This window comes from Pantherophis guttatus, chromosome 9, assembly GCF_059756535.1.
Source record: "Pantherophis guttatus breed Tessera chromosome 9, ASM5975653v1, whole genome shotgun sequence".
Taxonomy (NCBI): Eukaryota; Metazoa; Chordata; class Lepidosauria; order Squamata; family Colubridae; genus Pantherophis; species Pantherophis guttatus.
In genome coordinates this window covers 8673262-8687621 of record NC_142071.1, presented here as the reverse complement: position 1 = coordinate 8687621, position 14360 = coordinate 8673262, and the positions used below count along the sequence as shown (strand labels likewise).

The following is a 14360-nucleotide window of genomic DNA, read 5'->3' as shown; positions in this document are numbered from 1 at the left end:
TATTCCAGCAAACATCAATTAGTACAGGAAGTACATATGCTAAGTACTGATGCTAAGTTCATATTTCTTGTGTTAGAAAAGATCCTAGACAGGCAGAGTCAGTGTGGAGCTTGAGGCCACGTCTTGAGAAACAGTCTTCTGAAACTCAATCAATCAGAAAAGAGCTGGAAAGGACCTTGGAGGTCTTCTAGTCCAATCCCCTGCTCAAGCAGGAGATTCTATACCAGTGATGCCGAACCTATGGCACGCGTGCCGGAAGTGGCATGTAGAGCCATCTCTCTGGGTACGTGAGCCATTGCCCTTCGTCTTCCAGGTTCTCCTGCACCAGCCAGCTGGTCTTCACGCATGTGGGAGCACCGGAAACAAGAAGAACAGCCACCCAGTGCACACTGGGTGACTGCTCTTCCGGTTTCCAGTGCACTCATGCATGGCAGAAACTGGAAAATCAGCTGGCTGGTGTGCTGTTGTGGTCTGCCAGCAGCCTGCAGACCTGGCGACAGAGTCGTACAGTGAGGAGGCTGGGGAGGACCATGGGCCAGTCCTGGAGTCAGGGGAAGGCCTGGACAAGGGCTCTGTGTCGGAGGCAGAGATGGGGCCATCTGGGAGTGATGCGCGGACTCCGGAGCCTCCGGAGGTGGACAGCAGAGAGGCAGAGGAACAGGAGGAGCCTGTTCCTAGTGCATGCATGCGAAGAGCTTCCAGAAGGCAAGAGCAGTTGAAGAATAAAGGACAACTCGGGAGTAAGGCCAGAAGATGATTGGCCCCTCTCAGAAGGCTTAAAAGAGCAGCAATCAGCCATTGGGTTCTTTGTAGAAAAGCAACGTTGATTCCAGTGCTTCTTGTCAGCGTCTCTTGAACTTTGTGGGGGTTTTGCCACGAAAAGCCTTTGTCAGGTTGCCAAAGACATCAAAGGTTGGTGATAATAACAGACTGTTATGAAGAATTTGTTTTGGACTAAGTTGAGAATGAATTAATTGTTTTAATAAAATAAGTTTGTTCAGGACTGAATTGTGTTTGGTAATCACTATTTGGGCCTTGGTCACAACATATGCATGCGTGTGCTAGAAACCGGAAGATCATCTTCCCAGTGCGCGCATGTGCGCCGGGCGGCTGCTCTTCTGGTTTCTGGTGCACACTCCCATTTTGGCACTCAGTGCTGAAAATGTTCACCAACACTGTCCTATACTATTTCAGACAAGTGGCTGTCCAGTCTCTGCTCTTCTGCTATGCTGAAGAAGTTTCTTGGATGAGAAGCGAAAAGTCTTCAAATAAAAACCAGAAAGTCCAGTTGCCTCTTGAAAAAGCACCTTTGGGAGATGGCAATTATTGGGATATGGATGTTTGGGGAAATAGTTGTATTAAGCCTCCGCTTCATGTTACCCTCCCTTACAAGATGTCTATGGAGATTCTTGATCATCCAGGTCATGGTTGTCCCAAAGGTGCTTTTTCAAAAGGCAACTGTTCTTTGTTTTTCCTTGAAGACATTTTGCTTCCCATCCAAGAAGCTTCTTCATCTCTTATTGGATGAGAAGCATAACATCTTCAAAGAAAAACAATCTTTGGGACAACCATGACCTGGATGACTGAGAATCTCCATAGACAATATCTGAAGAGTTTCACATTTCACGCTCCCTTAGTAGAGGCTATTTATTCCAAAGATGTTCCTACTTTCTTGCATTGGGATATTCAGATTGGTTTCTTAGTTAGTTCCCCCCCACCCCAATATACTTACTCCATCCCCAACTGCTTTGCTTTGGCCAAGGGTCTACAGCCTCTCCTTTCAGTCCGTGAGACCATCTGCTTTGCATACATCTCAGCAGTCAGATAGGAAATTGCTGAAACTGAAATCAATTTGTAAACAAATTTTAGAAAAGTCAGAAATGTTCAGCCTTTGACCCAGAACTTAATAGGAGCCAGAACATGGAATGGCCTTTATTGCTAAATGAAGTAAGAAGGGGAAAAAAAAAAACTCTTTTTAACAAATGTTAAATATTTATATTGGGATGAGCAAACCACAGCCTATGAGCAGTATACAATTTCCAGCATCCTAAGTTTACCCAAATTTGTGACAAAATGATTGCATTTCTAGGGTTCTACTTATCTTTCAGAGATTTCGGTTTTTAAGGATAGAAATGAGAAGAAGAAAAATTCATCTGGCTGTCTTTTACTTTCCAGATATTTCCTTGTCTCTTCTAAGAATATCACAGCATCACTCATCACTCATGAGATTGTTCAAGAGGTCAAGAGACTATGCTACACTCCTAACCTCTTAAACATGGTCCATCTTTTTCCCAAAAAACTGCAATATAACAAACATCGTACTTTTGCCTGCCATTCCATTCCCCAAGTTCTAGGACACAATTTAGTTGGATCTGGACCAAATGAATTTTTTTGACAAAGCTGAGTTGGATCCAAGTCCTAGTATCACGTACCAATCATACTAGGACTTGGCTATATCATTTTAGATCAGAGTTTTTGCCATGCCTCTTTATAGCATCCTCTGAGAGGACAATTTGTGTGCATGAAAAAGAAGGTTGACATATATGAAGAGGAAGCACAGCTTTCCAACTTTCGCAGCACATATCATGACTGTGACTAAATCTTATAATCCAGAAAGCTTCCTAGATTCTGGAGAAAGAATCCCACAATGTATTCTCAGGTATCATAAATATGTAAACCTGAATATTCTTAACAGGCAGGGTTGAAGAGGTAGATGAGACAATTGTGTCATCTAGATTGGAGACAGATACAGTATATTTCTTGCTATCCCAGCACTTAGAGATCAATATATAACTTTATAGCGTAAGGATTTCATTTTGGAAGGAAGAGAGTCGAGATGGGATTGTAGCACATAGAAGACAAAGAGGAACTCCCAACTCCAAAAAAGTTTGATATCCCTGCTTTAACTGCCTACTCAATATAGAATAATGAAATACCTGAGTGAAAGAAGCTTAGTATCTACGAGAATGCTGAGAACTGCAACAGTAATGATGGATTGAACTGTGTCCCTAGTTTTAGCTATTATACACTGGGAAGAATCCCTAACATTGGCTGAGATCCTACATGCATAAGGCTTACATGCCATTAGTTCATAATTCAGAATGTAATACCTAAGACAGATATTTTGTACACACATCTTCCAGGATGTACAAATTGGATTCAACAAAGACTAATTTCTCTGCAGTTGAAAATATGAAAAGGAAAACTCCCATGTTAAAAATATTTTTTTAAGGATAGCTGGGTTCCGTGATATGGGATGAAGTAAAGTGCCATCAGAATTTGAAATGAACCTATTGTCCATCAGGTTCTACCAAAAGCCATCTTAATCACGGGCTTTCCAAAATCTAACAGCACCTCATTTTTTTTTTTACATAATTTCCTTTTATCATAATCGTTACTGAACGTTGTCCACAACTAATAAACTACTACTTTCAAATTTGGGAGGAACTGGAATTACATCTAGTCAGGCCTTTGAATTCCATTCTCTTTTGACCATGATTTAACCTCACCCATTGTATATCCTCCAAATGAATAGTGTTAAAGATGAGCTAATCCTTATTAACTAATCTGTGCACACGCATAAAGGCAATTTATCCTTTATTTTATCTCTTCCACCTAACAGCAGAATCCTTACTAATATCTCTGGGAAACTTGCCGGGAAAAAGGGAGAGGGGGAACAGAAAGGAAGACTGCTATGGGTCATTTTTCTCCTACTTACATTGAATATATATCACTTTAGCTCAAGTAGAAAATCACATTAGTGTAACTGTACAGCTATAAAGAAGAATGTACATTGGGCATTTTATATTGCTTCCAGATGTTGGATGATTTTGCCCCCTCCTTTGGAAGTAGAGTTGTATGCAAAGTTTCTCATTCAGAATGAGGAGAATAAGTTGACCAATTTTTCCCCGATGCAAGAGGAATTGTCTTTCTCTCTTCTGGTGCTCACTACAGTACAATGATTTCAGCTCAGGTCCCTATCCTGGTTGATTTTTATTTCTGCCCTTGCACATGGCAATGACAGCAACTGTTTTAGCAACATGTTTTTTTCCTCTTTATCTAAAATCCGTTGATTTAATATTATTCCAAAGAAGATTAAAAATTACCATCTCCCACAGAAAAGATGGGAAATATCAAGGCAATTCCAGAAAAGTAGACTGTTTTTGCTTTCCAGAAAATAGCAAATGAAGAAAAACCTCAGAAATTTGCTCAGAGTATTGTTTCTGGTGAGAGTTTTAAAGGATCTCTACTTTGCATTATAGCAGAGAACAAATAAATGGCACCAACTTTGAAGCACTTAACACAAGCAATAAGGTATCTTCTTTTAGGTTATGTCCATTTGTCAAGGAAATAGTTTTAGAATACACTGATCCCATTACTTTCAATAACTACTGGGGCAATTGCTTATCATCCATCCATCCATCCATCCACCCATCCATCCATCCATCCATCCATCCATCCGAAAATTCAGCTAGTTAGATTCAAATTAAACTAGTGAACGATCTGGACCAACTAAAAACACAAGAGTGATTTCTGCATCTGAGAAGCTCTCTAGATCTGGCAGAATATGTCACTTTGAAAATTAAAAGAAAGAAAATGAAGTCTTTTGTTAGTTAAGGCTATCTTTGAGAAAAGTTATAATATGGAACGCTATTGCAATATGGCATTATTGAAAGAAAAGAAAATAATATGCTTTCCTTTCCCAAGTGCCTTAGTGAGATTATTAGGAATACAGGCAGGGATATGGTGACCTTCATATTATTCCATTCCATTAAATGTATTTTTTTTTAAAAAAAGAAAGAAAATCTGCCTGTATTCTCATAAGCAATTTGCTTAATATATGAATTTTTGTGCGCTGTTTCCAATATAATATATAAAATAAAGGCTCCCTTGAGCTGATGATGATTCTTGCTGATGCTCCCTATTAAAAATCAGCACGTTTTTCTTTTTTTAAAAGATAACCCCCAATGTTCATTACTAAGTTCAAAAACAAAACCAGGAGAAATGTGAAAGAAACATTTCAGCAACACGCAAATAAAAAGAAAAAGACTGGCTTCTTTTACAACAGGAGAAGGCTTGTGTAAAATTGAGGAATGTCAGGTAAAAGTTGGACATGGCTTGTTTGGAATGCTAGAATTTAAAATGAAACCTGGTTACTTTAAGGAGGGGATATAACCTGGTCTAGTTATGGCGCATACAGAATGTCCCCTGGTCAATAATAAGATTATCCAGTTAAGAGGACCAGGAAGCTGCCTCCAGGCAAAATTGGTGAGTGAAATGGAACAACAGTCTGATTTGATACAAGACGTCTGTTCTGAAGGTATAAATATGCACACTTCCATAGACTGGGCCTTTGGGCATGTGCTGGATATGAGTTGGCATCTTTCTCAGGCCTCAGGCAGTATCACACAATTTTGCCCAATGTCCCAGGCATCTTAAATATTATATAGGCTGCTGGAGTCTTGTGAAAATTGCCCAAACTAGATTACCAAACTAGAGTTCAGGGAGCTCAATTGCTGCAGCAACTCACATGAGGATGCCACCATCTCATGTGAGGATATCAACATCTTCAAAGATGAAGCGTTCTCTTGGGATTTCTATATTTTAAAATCCTTTTATTTTTAATCAATTCACTTTGTTTAAGATGGATATGGGGGGGAGGGCTGAAGAGATTATTTTACGCTGCAATGGATACCCTGACGTGGATGGAAATCCACAGTGAGGCTAAGCTCTGCTGGAAGGGATGCAGTCATTGAAAAGACATACCGATGATGGAGAAGAGGAGGTGCTCCATTTCCTATGGAAGGTCGTGATGAAACATAAGAAAGAAGTCCCAAAGGTGCTTTTTGAAGAGGCAACTGGACGTTCTTTGTTTTTCTTTGAAGACATTTCACTTCTCATCCAAGAAGCTTCTTCAGAACTGAAGAAATTTCTTGGATAAGAAGCAAAATATCTTTAAGGAAAATCAAAGAAAGTCCAGTTGCCTCTTCAGAAAGCATGTTTGGGACAACCATGACCTGGTTATGGTACTATGGTACTATATAGAGTATCTCTATATAGACATAAGAGAGAAGCTTGGGAAAGTTGAAAATGCCAAGAAAATAATGCATGTGAATGCATGGGTATAATGTTTTCAGTGACTTATTCTTGACCGATGAAGGGTACTCCATTTACCAGAACTGATATCTAGGAAGCTACAGAGAATATTGTAGTCAACAAGCCCTCATCATGGCAATGTTAGTTATCAGTAAGCATCTTCTCTGCTAGCTTAAGTAACTAAGATAACAAAATTATCCAAAGAGGCCGACATCTTTGGGGTTTTCAAGCCAATTGGCCTCACCAGCCCCAAAGGCCTTTAAAGGAAACAAAGACATGTCACACTTTATGATGGACCACTGGTCTTGATGGATAAGCCATTCAAAGAGTCTGATTTTTTTAAAAAAAAGGGAAGGAGAAAGTATCTAAATGGTTAACAAGGTAATGGTAAGAAATATTGACCTTGATTTGTTTAGCTAAGATGTAAAGATTTCTGAAGGTCAAAGGTGTTCTTGTGTAGTGTTTTGGAGTCTAACTGTGGCTGACCCTCTAACATTAAGCTGCTGTGGCCTATAGTTTTGAAGAGTGGAGCTAACTGGGGGGGTGATGAGAAGTGGGGAGAGAACAGGAAATGGAATGAGGTGTTTCAGGAAGTTGTCAGGAGTTGACTGATTGATTCCAGATGGAAAGGGTCACCCTCCATGACCCAGGAAATACTCACTGGGGGAAAGCTGTTGGCTGGTGGAAGGGGAGGTCTTGGGAGCTGGAGACTATGGAAGAATGTCTGCTTCCTTTATACACACACATACACACACAGTGTTTCTCTCACACACATACATACACACACACAACTATGCACTTTCAATTATTCAATATATAATATCTGTTCAGCGATGCTTTCTGTTCAGCAAATGATTCAGTAGCAAAATGCATGGATTAAATAACCATTGCAATCCACAGTTAAGGCACCTCTAATTATGGTGACAATGCATCATAGTGAAAGGAAATCAAAAGCCAGATCCTTTGCAAATGGAGCTGCCTTGCTAGATTAGGTCTAAGATTCTTCTACCATCCCATTTCCAAAATTTCCCAGTCAAATGTATCTGGAGTTCATGAATAAGATATGTTGTAGCCCTAATTAGTGGCAAATTCTTTAACATCCAACACTCAGCGATCTATGGCTCTTAATACAGAGGTGAGCAATTTGTGGCTCTTGGCCTAATATCAAAAGCATAGTTCAGGAACATTGTTCATTACTAGGAGCTGTCTTCTTTCGGCCAAAAACTTTTAAACATTTTGCACAACACTAATCTCTAAACTGGCAAAAAGCCAGTGATAGATGATGGCAAAGAGCCATCCTAGATGATCCATCAAGGCATGGATTATTACCATGCAGAGATCAAGAAGGTTCTTCCTCCACCACTCTTGAGACACAGAGTAGGGAATGCTCATCAGATCTTAAAAGAATGAGCAGTCTGTTTTAGAAGGTCATTGCCAAAGTATCTGGAGAATACATTCTTCAGAATTTAAACGTCATCATCAATATTTTGAACTCTGTGCAGTAGCAGACTAATAACCAGAGCAGCCCTTGAACAATAAATACTGAGTAGTTGTAATGGAATATGCACCTGCAGCAGCAGAGGAGATGTAGGAGATGACCAGGCTAAGCCTGAGGACAGGGTCAAATGCAACATAAGTTCATACACAACCAAAAGAGACCTAAATCCAGCTCCCCTTAAAGTCTGTTGACTCTTATCCAGCACCCATTTGCCTTGACCATTAGTAGATCACTAATGCAGAGACATCATCCTGCCAACAAAAGTGCGTATAGTCAAGGCTATGGTTTTCCCAGTTGCAATGGATGGCTGTGAAAGTTGGACCATAAAAAAGGCTGAGCGCCAAAGAATTGAGGCCTTTGAACGATGGTGCTGGAGAAGACTCCTGCGAGTCCCTTGGACTGCAAGGCGATCAAACCGGTCAGTCCTAGAGGAGATCAACCCTGACTGCTCTTTAGAAGGCCAGATCCTGAAGATGAAACTCAAATACTTTGGCCACCTAATGAGAAGGAAGGACTCACTAGAGAAGAGCCTAATGCTGGGAAAGATTGAGGGCAAAAGAAGGAGGGGACAACAGAGAACGAGATGGCTGGATGGGGTCACTGAAGCAGTGAGCTTAAATGGACTCCAGAGGATGGTAGAGGACAGGGAGGCTTGGAGGAATGTTGTCCATAGGGCTGCAATGGGTCAGACACAGCTTCGCAACTAACAACAGCAATTAGTAGATCAGATTCTTGAGTATAGGTTGCATGGAATACACTCACGGTGCTTTTGAACTTTATCCTGATTCCTGATTTCCTGCACCTGGCAGGAGGGGGAATATTTTGCTGGACCTTCAAAAAGAGATCCAGAGCCGCCTCAGAAAGAGATCCAGATTAAGAGATTCTCAGCAGTCCAGAACTGGATGATGGAGGGGGAAGCGGTTGAGGGTAACCAGACCTTAGAATCTCTCAGGATATATCTAGCAGGTTAGAAAGTTATAACTTTAGTTTGGCAAGATTCTCTCCATTATGTAACACCAAATAAAGGAGCGAACTTTATTGGATCTTACTGACTTTTCACTGGGTTTGGACCTTAGTCTTGCCCTACATCATAGTCACCATGTATGAGTTGGGCAGCCATAATAAATTGTTTAATACCTAAATAATTATAGTGCTATGTTCTGGATTAAATGTGACTTCCAGACTGGGGAAGGAAATCCTTCATTAATATAACCAGAAGAATTACCATATTTTTCGGACTATAAGACGCACCTTTTCCTCTCAAAAAAAAAGGGTGAAAATCTGGGTGCATCTTATACTCCGAATGTAGCCCCGCCCAGCTTCTCAAATGGAGGTTTCAGAGGCTGAAAAAAGCATCGGAAATGAAGCTTCAGAAAAAGAGCCCCCAAACAGAGTTTCAGAGGCTTTTTTTCTGAAACTCTGTTTCGGAGGCTTTCAGAGGCAGAAAATAAAGTTTTTTCTGAAACAGTTTCAGAAGTTTCAGAGGCACAAAAAAAGGCAAAAAAAAAAAAAAAAAGCAAGGCACAGAGCTCACAACCAAGGAACCTGTTGCTAAAATTCACCTCTGGGAACAGCTGATTGGGGGTATTCTACCTGCTAATCAGCTTTTTTCTTATTTTCCTCCCCAAAAACTAAGGTACGTCTTATACTCTGAAAAATATGGTAGGACATCTACTAAACTTATCTTCCATACTGGAAAGTAAATTCTACCTAACATTATAACCATGCCTTCCATTGCATCTTCCTTGATGCCAAATCACTGAGATTTCTGAATGCCTTCCTCCTCTGCTTCTTAGGAATTAAACTATACAGTGTATACATTTTTAATCTGGATGTAAAATATATTAACATGTTACGTGGTTGGCTATTTATTCCCATGGATGTTTAGAAGGCAGTGTTTTGTCTGTTTGGCGGTTAGATTTGTGTCGATTATAGGAAGGTGCAACAACCCACTCTTTTACATTTGGTTACAATTTAAAATCCTCTCGTAAATATTTCAGACACTGGAATAATTCAGCCTTATTCCCTTGTTGCTGTAGTGTGGCCTGGGCTGGCCAGCGAGAGATTAAAATTTATTTCCATTGTTTAAGGGAAAATAATGAACTGCATCTGCTGGAGCTCTCACGTGTCATGGGGGAACTGTTCACTTTGGAACAAGGTCCCAACTCCACCTAGACTGTCAAATGACGGAACCTTTTTGGCACACAAAAGCAACACGTTTTGGGGCAGGAATGCAAAGGCACCCTTTAATGTAAAGTATGACAAGTGCCTTTTGGAATGAATTAAACTCATATTGAGGAGAGAGAGCAAGAAAGAGCATGCATTTGTTCAGTCAGCACAAAAATGGTTTCGAAAGAAAAAGCGATTTTCCTGCCCTGATCCCTTCCCTCTCCAAAGAAAGGGAGGAGAAAGGAAAGGAAATAATTTATCAGCTGTTAAAGACTCTTTTACAACGGGATATCTAAGGATTAAGGCAATCTTCCTTGCACCTTGTGAAGTTTTTGTTCTTTTCTCTCCGTCATTCGCTCCTAGATTCCAGTCCTACTTTTTCCTCCCTCTCTTGTCACAAACATGAACTAAAAGCTCACAACTATCATGTCCAAGTTGTTTTCCTGAATCTGAGGATGTTTCCGATATTTTCTTTATCCATACAGCTTCCTGTTTTTTTGCAGTTTCGTCTTGCCTGCTCTTAACTTGGAAATGGAGCATTTCATTATATTTCTAGGATATTCATCTGTTGTCAAAGCATGCTACAAGTTTTATTTATTCATATTTCATATTTCTTAACCACCCATTTCCTTTCCTTTACAAGTGTTGGCTTCCCCGTGCCTCTTTTTGTCTCTTTAATATTCTATGATGGGTTACACACAAGATGCTTCAATTAGACACCTAGAAACAAGGAGTGTTTCTGAATGAGAGGATATTCAGGTCAGATTAAGGGGAGATGAATGATGGAAGACAGAGATTAAAAGGAAGCAATTAGCCTGTGGAACTCACTACAGGAAGACGTAATGATGGGCACCAACTTGGAAACTACCTTCCTTCCTTCCTTCCTTCCTTCCTTCCTTCCTTCCTTCCTTCCTTCCTTCCTTCCTTCCCTCCCTCCCTCCCTCCCTCCCTCCCTCCCTCCCTCCCTCCCTCCCTCCTTCCTTCCTTCCTTCCTTCCTTCCTTCCTTCCTTCCTTCCTTCCTTCCTTCGTCGCAGTCTCTCACTTTCTATCCCTGATATTTTTTCTGCATGCAAAATGCTTTTGTGGAGATATTTTTTCCTGCATATTTCCCAGTAAGGCAGTTTCTTTGTTTCCTCCTTCCTAGCACTTTCCTGCAACTTCAGGGTCCACATTTTTTTTTTTTGATCAACCAAGGTTTGGTCCATTTGATTGCAACAGGAATTGACCAACTAGCTTGTCACCTGAGCTTGACATCATGGACTGAAAGAGAATGACTCACCCAAAGTTAGCCAGCCTATTAAGGTGGGACTAGAACTGTGGAGAAAGACACAATCCCATCACCAATGCTAAAGGCATCTTCAACTTTCAGATTTTTGGAAGAAGCAACCCTTTGTCTCAAGCCTAAAAAAATATTGATTATTTTATTCAAAGCACTTTATTTAGTGTGATTAGAAAAGAGCACGAGTAAAGTACACAAAGAAGAAAAAACAAATTACTCAATAAAACGCAAAGGAAGGATAAAACTTTGGGCAAGAAAACCGCTGACATACTTTCTTCAGCCATTCCACCAGGTGTCAGCAAAATAAGAGAATAAAATCAGGGACAAATGTCTATGGAGATTCTCAGTCATTTAGGTTGTTCCAAAAGGCAACAGGTTTTGTTTTTGTTTTGGATGAGAAACGTTTCGCTTCTCATCCAAGAGAACTGAAGAAGCTTCTTGGATGAGAAGCAAAATGGTTTCAAGGAAAAACAAAGTCCCGTTGCCTTTTGAAAAAGCACCTTTGGGAAACCAGGGACAGTACCTGCTCTGTTGAGAAGCCAATTCATCAAACCCTGCCTCTCCCCTACTTGAAGCTGCCCCATCAGACACCAGGAGTAGGAAAGGCAGGAAATGTAACTACCGTGTTAGCACAGCAGTGAGATCGGTGCCTTGGCTTCTTCCTGTCTTTGAGCCATTTCCATTCTGTCTTTAACTAGTGCATCTCTCAGAAGAGTGTTATGATCAGATTCACAAACCATTACAGCTTTATAACGCAAGGGCTGCTTTCCTTTGCTGTCTCCATTCCTCTTCCTTTGAGTTGCATTGTTTTCAGAAGCCATTTAGGAAAGCAACTTTAAATAAAGAAATGACCATATCCATCTAAGGAGGAGGAGTAAGAAAACAAAGAAGAATGGATGGTTTCGTTCAATTCTTAAAGATAGTGGTGATGACGGATAAATATCATTGGGAAGATTGTTCCAAAGTTCTATAAATTTCATCTCAGACAGGACATAGATAATGCACAGTAACCTTCAGTAAATTTGCTCCAGGAAGACTCTCTTTAACAGATTAACAGAGTTGGAAGGGACCTTATAGGTCATCTAGTCCAACCCCCCGCCCAAGCAGGAGACCCTACACCATTTCTGACAAATGGCAGTCCAATCTTTTCTTGAAAGTCTCAAGTGATGAAGCACCCACAACTTCTGAAGGCAACTTCTGTTCCTTTGGTTGATTGTTCTCACTGTCAGAAAGTTCCTCCTTATTTCTAGGTTGAATGTCTCCTTGATCAGTTTCCATCCATTATTCCTTTTCTGGCCTTCAGGTGCTTTGGAAAATAGCTTGAATTACTGGAAACTAGAGAAGGGCGACCATTTTCTTAATTCAGTCAACATTTTCATCACCATGTTATCTGAACGTTTGGGGTAAAATGATTGGCATGTATGACATTGGCATTATGTGCGATGAGATGTTGTGCATTTGTTATGTTTATGTACCATCTTTCCACCAGGAGCTCATGGTGGCAGATAGAGAAACCTTTTCTCTTATTTTTCCGCATAACATCAACTCTGCTCTGGAAGGCTGAGTGTGATTTGAATATGAGTATCCGTGGTCCTATTTTAGTGTCTTTACCATTGCTTCACACTGGAATCTTCCATTTCTACCTATTCACAGCTTTTCAAAAGGAAGTTGGAGACATTGTCTGCTAAGAAACTTAGGAAGAGCTACTTACAGTCTGTTGCATCAAAGCATGACAATGTTGTTTATGTCCTTAGGATGTGATGTTTAATACAGGCTTAGTTGTTTTACATGAAGATTCAATTCAAATATTTGGTTTATAAATCAACTCATCTCTTTGTACTAAAACTGGTCTGGCATATTGAATTAAATCAAGTCCATTCAAATTGATTCAGTGATCAAGTTGGACTTTCACAGAAATGTCCCCACACTTTTTAAAAAAACTGATGAACCAGATCAAATCACCTGTCAGACTGCGGTGCTATCTCAAAATTAAATGAATTTCCAAACTGCCAATCTTTAAGGAAATCTTTCTTTAATTGAGCTCAGCCACCGGATCATGACTCCGCGCGGACAAGACTGACCTTTTGCCTCCCAATCCCTCCCTTTCCGATCCCCAAGTCTCTGCTTCTCATTGGCTGTCTTCCAAGTCATTCTTCAGACTTCTTTTCCTCGTCATTTCCCAGGAATGTGCCCCCTCCCCTCATTTCCACGACAACCGGGCTTCAAAGGGATTTAGCAGGCAAAAGTTTCAGAGTTTATCTTTCGCTCTCCTCTGCTCTCTCTCTATGCCAGTGTTGAAACGCTGACATCACGTTTATTTGGTTGTTTGAATGGACAATCCAAACTGAATCAATTCAGCTGTCAAAAATCAAAATGTTGATTCATTTCATCTTGGGCAAGTACACATTGCTACTATTATTGCAATCGAGATAAATACGCTATTTTTCATCCCATTTAATAGGTTAATCCTTATAATGACTGGATTTACTTTTACAAAACTAGAATGAGAGCTTAAACTTGACTAGGTAATGAAACATGGACCATGGAGATGTAATTTACCTGCCTTTCTCTTTTTTGCTTTTTTTTTTTAACATGCAGGTTGTGTTATCAACAACAGTGAATGTTGATGGGCATGTCCTGGCAGTATCAGACAATATGTTTGTTCACAACAACTCAAAACATGGGCGAAGAGCAAGGAGACTTGATCCTTCAGAAGGTAAGTTTACTTCACTGGTCTTCAGAATGATAGTGGAAGAAGTCATCCAAGATAGGCTACCTTCAAAAGAATGCAAAATAACTTGTCTGGTGGCATGAGTTTTAACCATAAACCTCCATCCCAATACTTTTACACACCTAGATTCCTCCAGGATATAAAGTTTTTTCCCAAAGTCTTCCAAAACCTGATGCCAAGTTGTAATTTTTATCAAAGGGTAGGAAGGAAAAATTATTTACAAATATAACTGGAAAATAATCCATTTAATTGTGATTAATTTGAATACATTTTTAAGATCAGTGAGATCAAATTGAACTGAGTTTCTCTCCTGGCCTCGTGGACTATTTTTGGCCAGTCACTTGCCAGGTCCTCCCAAATGCCAAAATGGGACAAGTTGCACATTCCTATACTTGTTTTTCGCACATCCTAAAATGTTCCAAGGATGTCTTTTGAGAACACATTTGAATACATTTCTTTCTTTCTTTCTTTCTTTCTTTCTTTCTTTCTTTCTTTCTTTCTTTCTCTCTCTCTCTCTCTCTCTCTCTCTCTCTCTCTTTCTTTCTTTCTCTCTCTCTCTCTCTCTCTCTCTCTCTCTCTCTCTCTC

At 40.1% G+C, this 14360-nt stretch overlaps 1 protein-coding gene across 5 annotated transcripts in view; it reads left to right on the top strand.

Moving 5' to 3' along the window:
- Positions 1-14360, top strand: part of EBF2 (EBF transcription factor 2) — a 280406-nt gene that overhangs the window by 209554 nt on the left and 56492 nt on the right. For all 5 annotated transcript variants that reach the window (XM_087875582.1, XM_034436841.3, XM_034436842.3 and 2 more), the window contains exon 8: positions 13642-13759. In XM_087875582.1, coding sequence (XP_087731708.1) covers positions 13642-13759 — 118 coding nt within the window. The remainder of the gene's footprint in view (positions 1-13641; positions 13760-14360) is intronic.